Source organism: Miscanthus floridulus, chromosome 4 (genome assembly GCF_019320115.1).
Source record: "Miscanthus floridulus cultivar M001 chromosome 4, ASM1932011v1, whole genome shotgun sequence".
NCBI lineage: Eukaryota > Viridiplantae > Streptophyta > Magnoliopsida > Poales > Poaceae > Miscanthus > Miscanthus floridulus.
Window position 1 is genome coordinate 26580357 of NC_089583.1, and position 12434 is coordinate 26592790.

The window sequence follows — 12434 nt, forward strand, 5'->3', positions numbered from 1 at the left end:
GGCTGCCATGGACGGCCGTCCTCATCATAAAATCCAACTCCGTTCACTATGTACAGATGACAAATATTTGTCCTTTCATGAGCATGTGCATCCACCATTTTGTCTACATCTTCTTGTCTGTCAATCTTTACCAATGCAGTTGATGGCTCACTCCCAGGAACAGGATTCAGGTAGTACAACTATGCGTCTCCTTTGTATCCAAAATAAGCTGTCAAATGCTGTGACAGAATGTAAAACTCAACGGTGGCTGGCTCTGTAATTGCAAACTCGGCCAATTCTTCTCGACTGTCGTAGTACTTCTGTAGATCCGAATAAATTTCCTTCACGGAGTGAATCTTAAAGCGCATTACCACATGCTGCATGTATAGATTAGACGAATAAGAAACATTTCAGATCAACGAGTAACCAAAATAATATGAAAAAAATCATATACCGGGCCACACTCGTTATTAGTTATTACAAACATGTATCTCCGTGGTATATATATCATATCTTCTACCTGAAAGTGCAAACAAGTGGGGCATTCAGATGGTTATATATATAATATAAATTAAAAGAGTACCGTAGTTACCTCTATATTCATGTTGGCACGGACCTCCTCTCGTAGGATGAAGGACTCAATGAGGGTCTTCATCTTTAAGCGCCATTCTCCAACGTTGCCAATTGTGCCCTTGCCTGCTCAATCATCGACTCATAGCGTTGTTTCTCGTTCTTTATATTGGCATCATTTTCTTCATGGGCCTTTTGTAAGAAACAAGAATAAGTGGCATGCTACATTCAAACCCTTTTAAAACTACATCCAGTAGACTAAAAAGTATGCTACATCAAAGTACGAAATCATGTTATGCTTGTACAAGTGTTGTATTAATAATTATACAAGATTACAAGATTGATAAAGATTTGGGTACAGACCTAATAATAAGAAAAATCCAACTTCCAAAAGCTGAACAAAGAGAGGTACTCTACCAAACCAAGATAAAAGAAAAATGCTATTGTACATATTAACATGAAAAAAAGAAAATGGATAGTGATTAATGCTACTCTACCTATTAACCAAGATAAAAGAATAATGCAGAACAGTGAACACACTTAAACATTACCTTTTGTAAGGCATCATTTGAGAGATCACGCTCCTGCTCTATCTTTAGGGCATAGGTGGCATGCTGATCAGTTAATGCTTTGTTCAGCAGGGATATCTGATCTGTCCGCACTCTTTTGGCCAATTCAGAATGCTTAGTCTCTACCGCTTTGTCTAGCTCGGCACGCTGAAGTGATATGTAGTTGTCATATTTACATCGTTGTTCTCTCCTCCTGATTTCAGCTTGGACACGTTCAAGCTGTATATCTAAATCCATATCGTGCCGGTCCGCCTTCTGTTTGCTAACCATCTCCTCCCCCTCTTCTAGGGACCTCCGAACTCGTTGCATGTTGTTGCTACGATCCATGACACCTAGGAATTTAAAAACAAGAATAAGTGGCATGCTACATTGAAACCCTTTTAAAACTACATCCAGTAGACTAAAAATCCATTGGAAGTTCTAATTTTCTGTCGGTAAGGATGCAAGTGGGGCGGCGGTCCAGGCACCTCTAAATTATTTATAAAATCCATTGCAAGTAGACTTTGGATTAGAGCAGTATGGTATGTGTTTATCTGAAATGAGTTTAGGTTTGCTCCTGCCTCTACAGTGTATGGAATTCTGAATACTTAAATTGAAAGCAACAGTGAAGAACAACTGCATTTGCAACTGAAAACCTTATCGATTTCCATCAACCAAACCAACAATACCTATATAAGAAATACACGAATGTCACCGACAAATTCCTCACCTCGCTGCGAAGGTCGTGGAGGGTTATAGATGCCGGTGACGCGGTGAAGGCGGAGATCAGCCGCGGCGGTGGGTAGAGCTCCGGGCGGTGGCTTTAGCGGTGCGCGGGCTAGGGCTAGGGCTCGGGGCGGCTCCTGTAGGGTTCAAAGGGGGCGGCGCGGTGCTCTGGCCCTACTCTTTATATGCACGGGCGCGGGGAACCTCGGGGGGCACGTGCGAGGGAATCGGGCGGCGGTGGATTCACTCGATCGATGCGGCGTAGCGGGGAAGAAGGGACCACGTCGGGGGGCGCGGTCACTCGATCGCGGTTGCTGGGCCTAGCGGCCTGCGCGCACGCGATGAAGCGAGGAGGGGGAGCGGGCGGCGGCTGGGCCTACCCATCACGAGGTCATGGCCCAACAAAGCCATGTGAATACGGCAGTCAGCCATCTGCACCCGGTTTAGTCCCACCTCGCTCGCTCAGCAGCTAAGAACGTAGCTTAAAAGAACAGGAGAAGTATCGTATATTGAACTTCTAAACTATACACTACCTATCTCAATCGTCACCTGGGCCAATCGGGCTGGCGCGGCCTGGTTGGGCTCCCTCCGTGGTCGAGCCCGACCTAGCTGGTGTTAGCCCGAGGCAGCAAATTTTTTGCCACCATTTATTTTAAAATTTATTTTTTTATTATCTGCCGCTAGGGAGGCTATCCAAATTCATATCCAAATTCTTTTTATTGTATTTATTTTTCACCCTCCAAATGCTAAGAGTGATCGGTTCGGTCCACTCGGACTAGCCCCGGAGAGTGTAGGTTGAGTTGCTATCATGCAAGATTAGGAGTCCACTCAGACAAAGCATGAGAGTGATCGCATGTGTTTTCTTATCGTGCTAGCCTATTGGTCCACTCAGACCACACATGAGAGTGGTGGGTTAGTTCTTATCATGTTATGCCTAGTGGTTCATCAGTCTGGCAAGAGATGAGAATATGACCGGTTCACTTCATATCATGTTAGGTCTATTAGTACACTTGGAGTACATGTAAGAATTATCGGTTCGCTTCCTTTCAGGTTGGGGCTATTGGTCCACTCGAACTAGCCTCGGAGATTGTAGGTTGAGTTGGTATCGTGCAAGATTAGGAGTCCACTCAGACAAAGCATGAGAGTGATCGCATGTGTTTTCTTATCGTGCTAGCCTATTGGTCCACTCGGACCACACATGAGAGTGGCGGGTTAGTTCCTATCATGTTATGCCTAGTGGTTCATCAGTCTGGCAAGAGATGAGAATGACCGGTTCACTTCATATCATGTTAGGTCTATTAGTACACTTGGAGTACATGTAAGAGTGATTGGTTCGCTTCCTTTCAGGTTGGGGCTATTGGTCCACTCGGACTAGCCTCGGAGATTGTAGGTTGAGTAGCTATCGTGCAAGATTAGGAGTCCACTCAGACAAAGCATGAGAGTTATCGTGCTAGCCGAGAGTGGTGGGTTAATTCCTATCATGTTACGGCTAGTGGTTCATCACTCTGGCGAGGCATGAGAGTGATCGATTCACTTCCTACCATGTTAGCTAGACGGTCAGCGTCGATCACGTATCGTGAAGCTACGAGCAACGCAGAACGTGGAGAATCATTGTGAATCGCTCGCGTTGTCTACCAGCCATCCGATGCCATTGAGCTATTCTCCCTTGCCGTTGATGCATTCAAGATCCGCTTCACCCAAGCTCCGAATGCTCGAGACCCATGAAAAGGTGACGAAAGCAGCGAAGCGTTGTCCTCCAGACCATGCATCGGTGATGTAAGCTCCAGCAACGACCAGCGGTGGCAACAAACTACTACTCCTTGTTAGTGCTAAAGAAAAAAATGACGCGTTGACACGGCGGTGGGCTCGGTTCAGAAATGCCAGTGATCGATGAGGACTCGCCAGGCACCGCATTGACGCGGCGGCGGGCTCGGCCACCACCACATGCACGACGCTCATGGGCCGCTCGTCTTGGGCCTCCTGTCTCCCCTTGCGGGCTTACATGGGCCACGAGGCTTAGCAGTTGCTCTTTCCTGTAGGATCGTAGTTGCTCATTCCTGATCGCAGCAACCCTACAGCATCCTTCACAAACCGCATCCTCTCTCTACTTTCTCATCTCTTTTTTATTGTTTCATCTCACCGGCAATGGTTACCGCAGAAGATAGAGGCCAGCCGGCAATCGTTTCATCTCTTTGGCCCGTGGCAACAATTTTTTTGCCCCCATTTATTTTAAAATAAAAAAATGATTATATATCTGCACTTTCCTTTTCCATTGCTGAAACTTCTGTGTAATCTGCTACTTAGATATCATCTAACTCTCAGACCACTTACAGATATCAGAAAAAGGAGGAAATGATCCAGTAATTCACCAAAAGGTCATGCAGGATAACTGCCCTATTGGGAAGGAAATTGACACCTAATGGTGTTTTGGTAGTCAAAAAGGGTGCACAGGTTTGATAGATACAAAAGACCCAATAACTAATAACTTTTACTTAGTAGCAAACCACAGTTAAATTACAGAGCACCTTCACAAAACATGGTGCTGCGGCAGCAACTATAGCAAGACCCTTACAGGCCCTAGAATTGCTGGCATAACTTTACTGACTAAGTGCCTCTAGGTTCTTGTATGCTTTGAGCTGATTCAAAGCACTATCCAGCAAAACCTTCTTACTGCCATTGATCACTCTCATTGACTGTTTGAGCTCACTCTTGGCTACAATCAGCTCGTTTTGTAGTTTCTTGATCTTCAGCTCATCCCTGATGTTCTCGAGGCCCCTGATCTTCTCCTCAATGAAATGTAGGCTCTCATGGTCTGGTTGAACTCCTGATGGTACCAAAGCCCAGGGCATGTCATCTCGTAAAGGTGGAGCAGAGGGTGTAGGGTGCCCACCTTGTGAACTGCTTCCTAGAACCAATATCATTTTCTGCAAACAAGTACAGGTGTTAGTTTCTATAGCTTTTAGACATCAGAAACGCCGGATCGTTCTTTCACATATGCTTCTCCTTGCAGATTCCCAAGCACATGGCTCTTCAGATATTTTGATCAAACTATTGCTAAAAATTGAGCTGCTGCCCTGTCTAGAAGTGGCCTACCATACTCTTGGTTCTTCTTTCAAATTACTGCTGCCAAGAGCTTGTGCCTTCAAATGAAAGCAGTTACATATCAAGAGTGAGCATTTCAGTACAACCCAGTGATAAGAGAACAACAGTATATTTGTCAAAAGAAAATGCATATTGCTAATTGAAACTGATGACATTGATAACGCCTCCCTCCTCTCCCTCCTCTCCCACCCCCTCCTGACGCCACATCCTCTGACCCAACCCTGAACAACGGCTGATGACAACGATGGCGGCACACAGACAGAGACAGCGGCTAATGAACCCTAACTGCCAGAGACAGCGGCGAATGAACCCTAACGACACGAAAATATCCTTTAGTCATTAGCAAGTCAAATTTTCATGTGTGATAAGAAATAGAATTCTTGTTGGTTGGTCTGCAGTGAATAAACTATCCCACTGGATCCATCAATGAATGAAGAAAAGGCAGTATATTTATTGAGAACAGAATAGAAACCTCCATGCTAAGTATAGTCAGTTGTTGTCCACCACCGATACTATGACTGAGATGAGTCCTTCTCATTTCCAGCTGATATCTGGGAAAAATCATGCCATCCGTCCAAATGTTTGCTTTCTTTGTTAGATAGAGCCGATTCCATAACATCTCCGTGCACAACAATTTTTTTTGCAGAATTCTCCTTAGTAAATTTGGTAGGAGAATTCCGTGATAAAGTACAACTGTGTGCCTCTTCCTTATCAGCTGGGACTCCCTCATCATAGTTGATATAACCTGAAACATATACAGAAACATAGGGCTGATCCATCATTTTGGAAATGAGTTGGGACACCCAATACACCCACTGTAAAGTCATTGCTTTCCATATGTTGAAATGATTCATTCTGCTTATTCTCCTCCATATTCTGATTGAAAAATGGAAGGAGATCAGCTACTCCAAATTTTTCAGCTGAAAAAAAGAACAAAATGTATATAAATTTATGGTGTGCCTTACGACATTATAGTACGAGGGATACTAGCATTCCAAGAGAGATTATGCTGTGGTAGAACAAGGCTCTGGTGATGTAATAGATTGATAAACAGGAGCACAGGGCACAACTACAAGTTCATATGTGCTAATATGAAATGCGAGTCCCATTGGATTTGGCTGACAGTCCAAGCTGTTCCCAAGGGGAAACAATAATTAGTTATCAAGATGTCCACAGACCTAAAGCCATAGGACTTCTACCTGCAATGAAACAATGAGGATGTTGCATAACAGTGGTACCATAGGCATTACAACCTAATACACTTTTCTCTGCAAATTATATGGAGCTTTTCTGAAGCACTAATAGTTTTTTTCCTTAGTCACTTGTCCATATGTCCTTGTCAGAGGTCGAACATCTTTCAGGTTCAAACCATTAACAGGTTAGTTTCTTTTAAAATGATATTCTTTCTTATGATCAGGTATGAGCTGATGCCTTTTCCTCCAAGATATTAACGGCTAGCATTAACAGACTAATTTCAAATCTATAGCAATAATAGCACAGCTTTACCTGACACTGACAAGTATCAATTTACAGTTTTTTTCTACACTAGATCAATGCTTAAGCTTTTTGGGCATACAATTGAGAATAGATTGTGGTTCAGTTTTCATATAGCTGAGGACATTTAGAACGAGGAAGCAAACCAAGGCACTAACTAATTTATGATGACATAGGGTTAGACACTGCATTAAGCTTTCCATGTCACTGAAGAAAACCAACATGGAGGTACACAGTGATTGCAGAATCTTCACAAGAACAGTGGCATTATATGTAACAAAAAAATTCAACTTATAATCAAGTAGTAGCAGGATACCTGGGTGTGGGTTTGGCACCGTCGTCCTAAAGCATGAACAGGGTGATGGCCACCTAGCTTTCGCGTTCGCGTCGCCGTGCTGCTGCTGCAGACGCTCCACTTCGCGGACCAGAGGAAGACGGAGGCCGCCGTGACGGAGCTGCTCGTTGGCTTCAACTACACGTGGAGACATGGGACTGACCTCGAAGCGAAGGTCAGATTGGAGTCTGCGGCGGGTTGGCGGCGACAACGATGATGATTGGGCAGGGTGTGTTGGTGACATGCATGTGTCAGTATCATATCTGAATTCTGAACTACATGTGGACACATGGGACTGAGCTTGAAGCCAAGCTCAGATTGGAGTCAGCGGTGGGTGGAGACTCGCCCGTGCCGCCGCCCTGCCGCATCGAGAGAGATGGGGAGAGAGATGGAAGGGAAGAGAAGAGACTGTGGAGACTCACCCGCGAGGGGAACGGGGGGAGGGGGCCGCCGGTGCGGACTCACCGGCGCCATGAACGGAGGGGGAGGGGGCCGCCAGTGCGGACTCACCGGTGACAGGAACGGAGGGGGAGGGGGCGGCCGGTGCGCCGCTCGGGGGGCGCTGTCGCCTCTCGGGAGACCGAGAGAAAGATAGGATGCGGCGAGTTGGGGAGCTGAGGGCTGGTGAGGAGGGGTCGGGCCCGGATCTCGCCGGAGACGATGCCGGAGCGGCGCAGCGTGTCGAGATGGATGGCGGACGGCGGCGGCGAATGAACCCTAAAGAGACAAAAAAATTCATCTTTTTTTTAAAAGCAAATATTCATCTATAGTACTTCAATCATACGTCCCAACTATACTACTCACAACATTATTTTTATATTTATGAATTTACCGTTTTACCCTTGATTAAAAAAATAACTACGAAAAAGAAATTCTCACTCTTTTATTTAAAGTCCTAGTCCTCTCAACTTTGGAAGCGTTGGGAGGCGTTACGGCGCATATGGGTCCACCGACCATAGACACATCTAACGCCTCCCGACGCCTCCCTCATTGACGCCTCTCAACGCCTTCCCTCTTATGGGCCCACCAATCATAGACACAGCTAACGCTTCCTGACGCCTCCTCAACCATAATAAAAAAGTTCTTTAAAAAAATATTGTTAAAGATCAAAATGTTTGACTTAAAACAAAGCTAACATGACAGGTAGAAATTTCAAGAACAGCCGAGTAAAATACGACAATATAAATTGAATCAGACGACTGAAGGTAGCAACTTACACGCATTGTATATTAGGCGCTCTCTAATTAGTAAGATCTGAGTAGTTTAAGTGCGGCCAAAGACGTGCCATATTGGCCGTATATATACATGACCTTGAGGAAATGAATTAAAAGTCAGCTTTACATACGGTAAACCACCCATGTTTCAGCACAGAAAAAAAAAGAAAAAAAGAGTCTTATGCAGTGCCAGTGGCAAAGCTGATGGGAATGCCTGAACGGCAGCGTGCCAGCAGCAAGCGGATCATCAAGATTTATAACAATGCAAATTAATCAATATATCACAATATATTCATGAACCATGCATGGGACAGCTCAGACAGAGAGGGGCAGCACCTGACTCATGTGCATGATTGACTTGCCTGTTTGTTTTCCTGTCAAATAAGAAATGGTTGGAGGAAGGCTGGTTCATGGTTGATTGGGTTCCTAACCACCCACCCCCAATGACCCCATGCACATGTGCCTGAAAAAGAAACCAGAGATTGTTCTCCGTCAGATTCCATACGTTCTGGTTCTGAATTGCCGGCCTGGCAGTGTCAGAAGATACTGAAAAAACAAATCAGAGAAGAGTGTAGTGATAAACAACACATGGGCACTCAACCCCAGCTAGCTCCTTTGTGTTACATACAGTACATGTACATAGTACATCCTATATATAGGGATCAGTAATTCACCAATGTGTTAAGAGGGCTGTAAAACATTTTCAGAATTGTTCTTTGATGCAGAGCAACACATCTCCTGACATTAACAATCTCTTTAGTTTGCACTATGAAACAAGCTAGTAGGATGGATGGGTTTATTGAGGTAGGTAGCTTAAATAAAACGTATCAAAGCATAGGTGACCGACGCTGCAATGTCAACATCACACAGCAAAAAAAGCTAAATAAATTAAACGGCGAAACCTTTTCTTAGAACAAATTAAACTTGGCTCATCAATCTTTGATTTGATATTGCCTGGAGTGACGACATGCATGAGAGGCCATGAGCACGTTATTAACAAATAAATTGACAGACTCTTAAACCCTTTGCATGCGCAGTTGCTCCCAATTAGTCCCTGTCTGCTGTGAATTTTCAGTTCCATTCCACTACGTTAAGGAGATCCACCCGTTGCTCACCCTGATCACGACAATTTACCTACGATCTAAGCTGATAACGGGCACTGACGATGACGATGACCAGCTGAGCAGGACAATCTGCCCAACTCGGTTTGTTCATGTTCCTACATGGTATCGGACAAATGCAGGATATCGACTCTGCACATTATTGTATCGATAACTGAAACTGAGCTTTTAGGTTAAGCTTGCAATAATTGCGCGGACAATTTCGCTAGCCCAACAGATTTGTATCCAACAGAAGAACTTAAAACTCTCAAGGCCCCCAACCCAACGCCAAATGAACTATTAGGCCCAAATGCCGTAGCACTTGACATTTCTGACGAATTGGTAGTCGATCGGTACAGTGATTCGTATGCAGCACCACTAGTGAAAAGAAGCTTGTTGTATGTAATTAGGGATGAAAACGGATCGGATACGGACGGATATCACCGATATTACATTTGTTTTTATATTTCTGTCCGGATTTGGATTCGAATACGGATAGTGTCAACTATGTCGGATAGAATGCGATTGGATATCGACATCATAAATATGCGATTTGAGTATTTGGATACGGATACGGTATCGGATGTTGGATATCCGGACTCGGATACGGACATATCTCAACCCCTCTAAACAGATTCGGTTTCGAATATGATCGGAAAATATTCGTACCGTTCAATGTTCCTGCGGCACTGCCTAACTTGGTTAATTTTTCTCTTCTGACTGTTTTTTTGCCCACGCTCCAACAAAAATGTTCCATGGCCCGTGGATCACGGAGAGTGTAGGTGGCCCATCTGTTTACAGCCCAGATAGGTTGTGGCCCAATAACCCCTTCAAGTCAGTTTTTCTGTCTCCTGTTAAACCATTCCGGGAACAGAAGCTATCTAAGAGCGTCTCTATCTAAGTTCATATTCTATAATAGCCTCTTTAGATCTTATGAATTGAAACCAATATCTGAAAAGTGTTTCTCATTTCATTATTAGATTACTTTCCCATTTCTCTGAATTCCTGGGAACCAAACATGACAGAAATGTTAATATTGGGATTTTGAGTGCTTAACGTTTTTCCTAGGTCATTGATTGGTGCCCATCCTCTTACATAGCCTTGGTTTTCTGTACTCAATCAAGTAATAAGTGGAAAGATGAAGAAGCACCCAACATGTAGCTAGAAATTTGTATGCTTATATGTGTTCAATTAATCCTTAATACTTACAAGCCTAATTTTTTACAATTACTACTTATGGTGTCTGCAAAGATCATAACAAATTTACAGAACACGCGTGCGGGGCAGGCATATGATCACCAATAGTCGTGTGATTTACAAGAAAACAATTCAGAAAACATGTATCAGGTCGCTTTCTCCTGGATCATCAGACTGGAAAACTGCAGCGCCGAAAAGACGAGGGGAAGTAGCAGCAGGAGGTTGGACGTGACCGGCCATGACCGGCGGCTGGCGTCACTGCAAACCAGCTGATTGTTGTGGTACGAGCACGCTTGTTGCTTCCTGAAACATTCAGAAGAACCATGGAACTTGCTTGTCACCCCCACACGAAAAATCCAGAGGATCGGAGGAGCAGAACAATGGCGACCGATCGATCGTCTTCGTCTACCTGATGGCGCAGAAGGTGATGATGTAGTCGGCGCCGGAGCAGGTGAAGAGGCTGCTGGCGTCGTCGTAGGCGTAGCTGTAAGCCGTGGGGCAAGCGTCCTTGAACCTCTTGGAGTAGGGCGTGGGCGGGCACGTGGGCTGGCTGCCGAACCTCCCGCGGCAGCAGTACTGATCCGTGTCGAACACGTCGCACGCGCTCCGGCACGCCACCGTCCTTCCTCCGTCCCCCTTCACGGCGAGCTCCGGCGGGCACGTCTCCCTCAGGTCGCCGTCGCACCCGGCCGCGCTGCAGTTGCCGCCGCCGTGGCCGTTCACGGGGCGCACCGTCAGGGGCAGGTTGAACCCGTCCACCAGGCTCACGTCGTAGAAGTCCCTGTCGGCGGCGAGCGTGAACTCGGCTAGGCTGACGGGCGTGGCGCCGGAGGTGCCGCATTTCAGCAACGGCCCGCACGAGCCCGTCGCGCAGGTGCCGTTCCCCGACGCGTCGAAGGCGCACCCCGTCCGGCCCCAGATGCGGCCCGACCAGCCACCTGCTGGAGCCTTGAACACCGCTGACTGCCCCGGCCGGAGCGCGAACCCGCCGCCGCCGAAGCTGTCGCCTGGCGTTGCGGCGGGCCAGATGGTCGTCTTGCACTGGTTGATGATGGTGAAGACTCCCACCGACTCGACGGTGGTTGAGGAGAGGAGGAAGCAGAGGAGGGACAGAGCGAGCGCGGCGAGGCGAGGAGCGCGTCTTGGTCTGTTCATGTTGCCGTTGCCGCCCGGTCCTCCGCAAGAGGAGAAGAGAGGTCTCCAATGGCAGGTCACGATTTGCTGCTGTCGTCTGCGCATGCATTCTCTGGATGAATTTGAATACTAGCGGCGGCGGCATGCTGAGGAGAGGATGGATGCATGGCGAGAAGGAATACGTGAGACGGACGGGGAGGTTGGGCATCGCCGGCGTTGCTCGTTGGCCGGAGCGAAGCAACACCTTGCTTGCGTTGCAGAGCCTGTTCATTCCATCTCCCTCGTGTCATCCTTCCTCTGATTCTTGTTACCATACTTTACATATGCCTCAGATTCTAGAAGAGGACAGCAGTGGCACGCGTTCTTTCTTCTTAGGCCAACTAAGGATCTTATTTGGCCTACTAGCAGTAGTACTGGCGGTGACGGCCCAAACCCCTATTTGTGGGCCAAAATGTATTATAGTCCATCATAACCCATGTAGCAGCAGCCCATTTATGGGTAAAGCCTAATTACAGGCCCAGTTCATTTTACACATGTTAGCGTTTTTAGTTTTTCTATTGACCCATTTGCAGGCCCATTTGGATTGGATTCAAAACTTTTTGAGGGCCTAAATAGTTCCACGCTTTAACCCATGTAAAGTAGAGCCCAGTATGTAATGCATTATATATATATAGCCATTACAGCTCAATTAAAACCACAACAATATATAGCCCAACACGTACGTTTTGGCCCATCAAGCACAAGAATTGAAAATCATAAGACAAATATATAGATAAACAATACATACAGTAAGTACATTGTTCCGATTGGTCAACAACAATTCACACAAAGCATAATACGGCCTCTTTTTCAATTTACAAGATGTTTTGATTTTTCTAGATATATTACTTTTACTATATATTAAAATATAATGTATATATCGAAATACATATAAAAAACTATGTATTTAAAAAGGCCTTACAGACATGCAGCGCCAACAAACTACAACTATACTGGCCATTGTGACAACTACGAGAAGGTCGCGTGCGTGACTACA

The 12434-nt window shown here is 45.8% G+C and overlaps 1 protein-coding gene across 1 annotated transcript; it reads right to left on the bottom strand.

Annotated features, from left to right (window-relative positions):
• Window positions 1-10270: 10270 nt before the first annotated feature.
• Window positions 10271-11544, bottom strand: LOC136551204 (pathogenesis-related thaumatin-like protein 3.5). Its single transcript, XM_066542781.1, has 2 exons — window positions 10674-11544; window positions 10271-10567 (listed from the first exon to the last, which is right to left on the bottom strand). Exons 1-2 carry the CDS (start codon window positions 11501-11503, stop codon window positions 10411-10413), a joined length of 987 nt encoding a protein of 328 aa, XP_066398878.1. The 5' UTR covers window positions 11504-11544; the 3' UTR covers window positions 10271-10410.
• Window positions 11545-12434: the final 890 nt, after the last annotated feature.

What these genes read in the sequence shown, in the direction of transcription:
- LOC136551204 (XM_066542781.1), bottom strand. Translation starts at nt 11,503, where the DNA reads ATGCGCAGACGACAGCAGCAAATCGTGACCTGCCATTGGAGACCTCTC. An exon ending in ATCACCTTCTGCGCCATCAG is followed by an intron (nt 10,568 to 10,673) that starts GTAGACGAAGAC and finishes TGAATGTTTCAG; the next exon opens with GAAGCAACAAGCGTGCTCGT.